Genomic DNA, 7,266 nt, shown 5'->3' with positions numbered 1-7,266 from the left:
AAATTAACAGAGTTAAGAGGCATTTTCTATTCTAAATTATTTTTCAACATTCCTCAAATTTTATGTACTAATGAATAAATGACATCAAAATTATCATATCATATTCATTACAGAATTACTAATTACAGTAAACTAAAAAACAGAAATTAAACATCATTATCATCATCAACAATTGGGGTGCGTCAGGGGTATGATGTTACTTTGCGCATATATTGTAATTTTTTTTTAAAAAAATATAAGTACATAATCTATTATCAAATGACATTTTTAAATTATAAATTTTTTTTTTCATGCATTGGGAGGGTTTGGACCAATTTACCTCCACTCACATCCTCGTCCAGTCTTACCGCCTGAGCTAGTATATCAAGTGGCTAAGTTATAAAATTATTTTAAAAAAATATCATAAATATTAAAAGAAACTTCAATTAACCATATACTCTCTCTGTTTAAAAATGTAAAGCATTTTTAATTTTTTAAAGTGTAATCATTGTCTTTTTTAAAAGTGCCATTATTGATAAATGACTTTATATTTATTATAGGGTGTTTAATAAGGATAAATATAAAAAGATAGGATTGGTTTGAAAGTATATTACTATTTTATTATGAGGAGATTTGATTAAAAATGTCTTATATTTTTTAATGAAGGAGTATGTGTGTGGGTGTATTAATTTTCAAAAACTTGACCCTAGCTAACTAAGCAAAATCTTTCTCTCTGATATCTCTCTGAATCAAAAAATTTAACCTTACAAACAAATTACCATACAAAACATCACATACATATCCATAATAAAAATATTTAGTTCACCAACAAACCATACAAAAGGCGGCGAAATCTGACATACATATGCAGAATCCAATGTGCCATGAGAAAATATGTTTAATCCAACATTACACACAAAGAGCGCTCAAACATCTGCAAAGTTTTCAAAACACAACACTCCAATGTCCCTTAAGTAAACATGCATACAAGATCGAGTATAACTCAACACTTATCTTCACTGTTTTTTTAGAAGAGATGAAACGACATATGGATTCAATATTAGCACCTGAAATGAGAAACAGAGAGGAAATGAGAAACACATGTTAACTTTTCACCGATAAAAAGAAATAATGATTTAGAAGAGATGAAACAAATATGGAGAATGAATCATTCTCCGTGAAAATTAATGATTTATTGTTTAAACATAAAATATATCAAGATAATTTCATAAGAATCATTTTTTCCTAAATAATCTAAAAGAAGTTTATTATATAAAATCTCAGTTATGGATGACATCTTGTTGAATCATTTGTTCAATCTTTATAAAAGTGAAAGATTCTCAAGCTTCTCAGTCTCTTATTATTTATGAAATCAAATATAATCTTTATTTTATTTATATTTTAATTTAAAATTGCAATAACAATTATCATTTTTATATTTTTATTCTCTTGATTTGACCCATGAGAAAGAGTAAGAATTGAATTGATATGTTCACCTTATCACCATATTTTTATGGAATTTTACTTTTAATATAAGCTCACCAACAGTTGGTCAAACAGAACTCATACATGTTGAACTAATCTAATTTCAATTTTCAGGACTCTTTCTAAATTCACTTGTAAATACGCTATCCTAATTACTATAATTTCATTCAATCATATATATTCCTGATCATGCCAAAGATCATTATTAAAATAACAAAAACAATAAATCTAGAGCATTGACTAAAAAACAGTACATGCATGTGTTGTGCAGAGCAACTAACAAAAAATCATATAGAGGAAGATATAAGGACATCATATTTACCTGTTAATCAAGAATCTCATGCGGCATTAAGGATTGTAAGCTTGCATCCATCTTTCATCTCCAATCCTGCAAGGTAATCTTTCATTCACTAGTACAAAAATGATTTTTTACAACATTAAAAATGACTTTTTACAGCAGTTAACAAGACGATGTTGTTCCAGGGGATGTAAAAAGCCTCTCTTTTTACATTAGTTATAAACTCGATGTAAAAATTAAATTTTTTACATCGGTTATAGAGCCGATGTTGAAAGTTATATACAAAAAAATTAAAAAAAAATTACTTTAACTTTTTACACCGGTTCCTATCCCAACCGATGTAAAAGGTGCACTTTTTACAATGGTTATGACCATAACCGGTGTAAAAAATATTATATTCTACAACGGTTGTGGTAATAACCGGTGTAAAAAGTATTTTATTTTTTTATATTATATTTATTTTATCAATTTTACCCATTCTTGTGCATAGAAATTGCAATCAGACAGCCCAATTAATTTACAATTGTTTATCAAGTATTTATCAACTATACAAAGCTATTTAACTATTAAAAAAACTAATATTTGTCTAAATTGTCAAAATTGTCATTCCTGTGCATAAAAATTGCCAAATCAGACAGCTCAATTCATTTACAATTGTTTATCAAGTATTTATCAACTATACAAAACTATTTAACTATTAAGAAAACTAATAATTATCTAAATTGTGTCAACTATCAAAATTAAAATATGTCTAAAAGTAACAAAAAACCTCACAAGTTCTCCACAAAATAGGTTGCCCAACGTATGCGGATGTCTTCAATTTTAGCTTCAGAAAATGCATCCGAATTGTCGAACATCTAAAATTTAATTCATAAAGTAGGCATATTAATCAATCTCAAATAACATAATAAAATAAAATTTTTAAAAATATATATATTTACCTCTTTTGTAAATTCGGTCATGCTTAATGTGATAATATTGAGCATGTGCCTCATGACATATAGACCACACAAGTTCGTCCTCACCGGTTGTCTATGACTCTATATAAGAACAAATCATAAAAAATTAGTAAAAAATCTTAATAGTTGAATATATTAATAAAGTATAGCATCACCTTTGGCTCAATCCATGTGGGATCCTTGAGCTCATGTCCATGCTTTTGTAAGACTACATTTTGATATGTTCTCATTGCCCTATGATCAAGATTACCAAGTTAGTAAAAATATTCAAAAAAAAATTAAATTAAATAGTTTAGTAAAAGTATTCTTACAAGTCTATCGTCTTCTTCATTTCTTTCCCAAGTTTGTAATGGAGGGAGCATAAAAAGACGACAGTGTTGCTCTTCATTGAAAGAACAAATAACTGCCAATGGTCCCTGCTAAATATAATACAAGTTAAAGTAAATCCATATTAAAAAACTATTAATTATAAATTGATCCTTACGAGTGCACATATGGAGCCATAAAAACGTCCTTTTGGACTTCACATATTCTCTGTTGGAGGTACGTGGCTCTTAACTCTGGAGTATTACCTTTCTCTGTCATGTGATGAGGGCAAAGGAATCCAAACTTATCACCTTTGCCTGATGTAATGCACAAATGATGAAGATACCTACAACAATGCAATTATATTAGTTTACTAAACTTGATGATTAAGTTTACTTACAACAATGCAATTATATTAAAGAAAAATATACTTACATCATAAATAGTTCAATGTATGGTGTGGTAAGTTAATTATTTGACAGAAGTCGAACCAAATCTTCCAATTCAATTGTCACTATCATGTCTTTCTTGCCCACAACCTCCAGATCCATTTCTAAACTCTTGAACTTGAATGATAAATCATACGCCATTAAAATCATTCGCTGATGCGGAGTCAACGAGGGTTGTGGAAGCTTTGGAAGATTCGATGAGGAAAGCTTCTACATAATAAAAAGACAAGAAATAGTTAATTAAAAACATATATTAGGAAGTTGCTACATAATAAAAATTTATGAAATTTCATACCACAGTTTGAACTAGATTCACAAGTCTCTTGGGCCATAGGATAAAATTGCCAATAGCTTCAACCACAGTCTTCACCTCATTAGTAGGGAATGAAACCAAAGCATCTAGCACTTTTGGATCTGCAACCACCACTCTTACTTGATCATCTTGAATTTGCTTGTGGTGGATGGTTGACCCCAAGCTATAGATGCTACCAAGAGCAACCAAGTGTTTATCAGGATCTTCTAGAAATATCTCACATAGCTCACCAATGTTGTCACCAGAAGGACCCTCTGACACATGCTCAAGAATATTACTCCCTTTTGTACTATGAAATGCAGGAGATGTATGAACTGGTTCAGCAGTTGTCTCTTATCGTGAGCTCATCATGCTCATCATCTCCTCCTTCATTTGCTCTTTCATTTGTAGAAGCCGAGCTTCAAATGAAGCTTCAAACTCATCCTTAGTCTGTTGCCTCACAGTGGATATCAATGTATCAAGCTCTTTTCTAGTCACTACACCTCCTGAATTGAGACGTGCAGGTGCTCCAAAGTAATCCTTAATGCCTACACCATATCCAACGCCCCTCACACAACCCGGATGCTCTGGCTTGCCTGTAGCAACTGTTAAGATATCATTTCTGCCCTCTGAAATGAAGATTCCTTGGGCTTGTTGCTCCTTAAGAGTATCCTATAATATAAAAATAATAATATTAATTAATAATATATACAATTGTATAGAAATTTAAAGGGACAAGGAATAATAATTTTACTTATAATCCTCTCGGCAATCTCCCGTGCTGTCTCACTTGTATAGCCTCCTTTCTTGTACTGATGTCTATATCTCCATTTCTCCTCTCGAGAGACAGGTCATAGTGGAGAAAAGAGTATGGAAGGATCAGACTTGGCTTCTTCTTCTCTCTTCTTCTGTTTCTTTGCCATCAGTATATCATCAGCTCTAGCATAACCTCCACGAGATAAGGTGTGGGGGCATTGATTCTACCGAGCAATTTCTCACCCTTTAGCTCGTTTTTCCTGTTAATAAATTGAATTTTAGATTTATAATTAAAGTAAATCTAAATAAAACTTAAATAAATTAAAAGTTAACAAACCATAGCCTTTTCAGAAGTCCGAATCCTGACAAATTCTTCCCAAGTATCTTCATCAAGAAACTGGTATGTATCAAGAGGATTGGGACGAGCCTGACCCTCTGGCACCTCGATAAAGATATATCTTCTAGCAAGATTAATCTTAAAATTTCTCCAACGTGTTCCACAGTAAGAAATCAATTTGTGTCGACAATCTTGATTAGATGGAACATCATATGTGAGCTACAATGAAGATATAAGATAATAATCAATAATTGCCCAATAATATATAACTATAAAAAAATTTTAATTTTTAATTACTTACCTAAGTACTTTCCCAAATCTGTTCCTTCACACGTTCTGGCACATCTGGCCAATCCTCAAACACAATAGGAGGCTTGGTACGCGATAGGAGGCCAAGAAAACTAACAAACTTGGCTTTATGTGGCCCTATCGGATTCCATCTCCGGTCAAATTGAATTGATAACCTACGCCCAGCACTCCTACTTAATGTCAGATCTTTTAATCGTGTGCCATGTCTCCCCCTCCTTACAGACTGGCTTTAACTCGGCTCCTCACTAGGGGTGCCTTGACTTAGCTCCCCACTAGGAGCAACATCACCAATTAATTGGCTCTGAGTATCATCACCTTGATTCTCCATATTCCTATTAATTTAAATAAATGAAATTAATTAAAAAAATAATCAAAGTACTTTCCTAAGTACTTAAATTAAAAATTTAATTTTTAATTACTTACCTAAGTACTTTCCCAAATCTGTTCCTTCACACGTTCTGGCACATCTGGCCAATCCTCAAACACCATAGGAGGCTTGGTACGCGATAGGAGGCCAAGAAAACTAACAAACTTGGCTTTATGTGGCCCTATCGGATTCCATCTCTGGTCAAATTGAATTGGTAACCTACGCCCAGCACTCCTACTTAATGTCAGATCTTTTAATCGTGTGCCATGTCTCCCCCTCCTCACAGACTGGCTTTGACTCGGCTCCTCACTAGGGGTGCCTTGACTTAGCTCCCCACTAGGAGCAACATCACCAATTAATTGGCTCTGAGTATCATTACCTTGATTCTCCATATTCCTATTAATTTAAATAAATGAAATTAATTAAAAAAATAATCAAAGATAAGATAATTAAGAAAAACAATCCCACAACATAAATTTAATTGAACTAAATTAACATACTTTAATTTCAAAACTAAACTCATATAGGGATATTCTCCCATATCCCTTCATGGTGATCACTTCTTATGGCATGTTCATCATCTACTTCATCTACCACATCCAAAATTGGTAGCCCACTTGAGAAGTCAGGAGTTTCAGAAATATCAAAATTTGATTTATGATCGTCATTACTATCAATCATCCTTTTTCCTTTAAGTGCTATTGACCAATTTTTATTTGCTGGATCCGTGACATAGAAAACTTGTTTAGCTTGGTCTGCCATAATAAATGGCTCATCTCCAAAAGTTAGTTTTTTAAGATCAACCATTGTAAATCCAAACTTATCATCATGAATACTATTGACGTCAACCCACTTGCATTTGAAAACAGGAACTCTAAATTTTGTATAATCAACCTCCTAAATCTCTTCAATAACCCCAAAGTAAGTCCTGGATGCTAGTTTAGGTTTCATATCTTTTGAACTAGAAAAGTGTACGGCTTCAGCCATTATCATAACTCCACTATTTTGTACCGTACTCTTCTCATCCAAAGACTTTGTATAAAAGGAATACCCATTAATATCATAGGCACTCCAACATATAACATCAAAGTTAGGACCTCTAGCCAACCATTTAACTATTTCAGAAACACCACTTTCATTCAAAATTTTTTGCTTAAACCAATTCACAAAAGTCCTATTATGCTCTTTTAATAACTTTTGTTCTGTCATTCTCATTCGATAATTTTTTTCCTTTAAAAGTTCTTTATGAGAAGATATGTAATCTTTAACTTCATCAATATTATTCAAGATATATAAATGTGCTTCTTGTAATTCATCATGATTCATGCTCTTCACTGATACTCCACGTGTGCCTTGACCATATTGCCTTTTCTCATGACAAGATTTAGGAAGTCCAATTGATTCTATACTTGACAAGTAATCAGAACAAAACTCCATAGCTTCTTCAGCAACATATTTCTCAACTATTGATGCTTCGGGTCGAAATGAATTTCTGACATACCCTTTCAGTATTTTCATGTATCTCTCAACTGGGTACATCCATCGCAAATAAACAGGGCCACACAATTTTACCTCCCTTACTAGATGCACTATTAAGTGAACCATAATGTCAAAAAATGTAGGAAGAAAGTGCATCTCAAGTTGGCACAAGATAGTACAAGCTTCTTATTCTAACTCTTCCAGTTTACGGGGATCAATAACTTTACTGCATATAGCATTGAAAAAGAAA

General features: G+C 32.3%; 1 protein-coding gene across 3 annotated transcripts; it reads right to left on the bottom strand.

Annotated features, from left to right (window-relative positions):
- Nucleotides 1-774: 774 nt before the first annotated feature.
- Nucleotides 775-5,482, bottom strand: LOC129304264 (uncharacterized). 3 transcript variants are annotated; one of them, XR_008591637.1, is made up of 12 exons: nucleotides 5,163-5,482; nucleotides 4,862-5,080; nucleotides 4,523-4,784; nucleotides 3,772-4,440; nucleotides 3,463-3,686; nucleotides 3,206-3,373; nucleotides 3,033-3,137; nucleotides 2,877-2,955; nucleotides 2,704-2,802; nucleotides 2,532-2,619; nucleotides 1,787-1,852; nucleotides 775-1,046 (listed from the first exon to the last, which is right to left on the bottom strand). XR_008591637.1 is itself a non-coding variant. In XM_054943965.1 (12 exons), exons 5-11 carry the CDS (start codon nucleotides 3,465-3,467, stop codon nucleotides 1,813-1,815), a joined length of 579 nt encoding a protein of 192 aa, XP_054799940.1. In that variant the 5' UTR covers nucleotides 3,468-3,686; nucleotides 3,772-4,440; nucleotides 4,523-4,784; nucleotides 4,862-5,080; nucleotides 5,163-5,482; the 3' UTR covers nucleotides 775-1,046; nucleotides 1,787-1,812. The 3 variants fall into 3 exon arrangements, 1 of the variants encoding a protein (XP_054799940.1); XR_008591636.1 differs by having other exon boundaries at nucleotides 2,537-2,619; nucleotides 3,294-3,373; XM_054943965.1 differs by having other exon boundaries at nucleotides 2,537-2,619.
- Nucleotides 5,483-7,266: the final 1,784 nt, after the last annotated feature.

Source organism: Prosopis cineraria, unplaced genomic scaffold (genome assembly GCF_029017545.1).
Source record: "Prosopis cineraria cultivar Desert tree isolate PC_DT_omini unplaced genomic scaffold, ASM2901754v1 PC2, whole genome shotgun sequence".
Lineage (NCBI taxonomy): Eukaryota > Viridiplantae > Streptophyta > Magnoliopsida > Fabales > Fabaceae > Prosopis > Prosopis cineraria.
Note: the sequence above shows the minus strand (reverse complement) of the source record. Positions and strands in the feature narration are given on the sequence as shown.

Excerpts from the sequence above, each read along its gene's own strand:
- LOC129304264 (XM_054943965.1), bottom strand. Across the intron at positions 2,620-2,703 it reads TGACCGAATTTACAAAAGAG|ATGTTCGACAATTCGGATGC; the intron begins GTAAATATATAT and ends ATTAAATTTTAG. Across the intron at positions 1,853-2,536 it reads ACCTATTTTGTGGAGAACTT|GATTGGAGATGAAAGATGGA; the intron begins GTGAGGTTTTTT and ends ATTACCTTGCAG.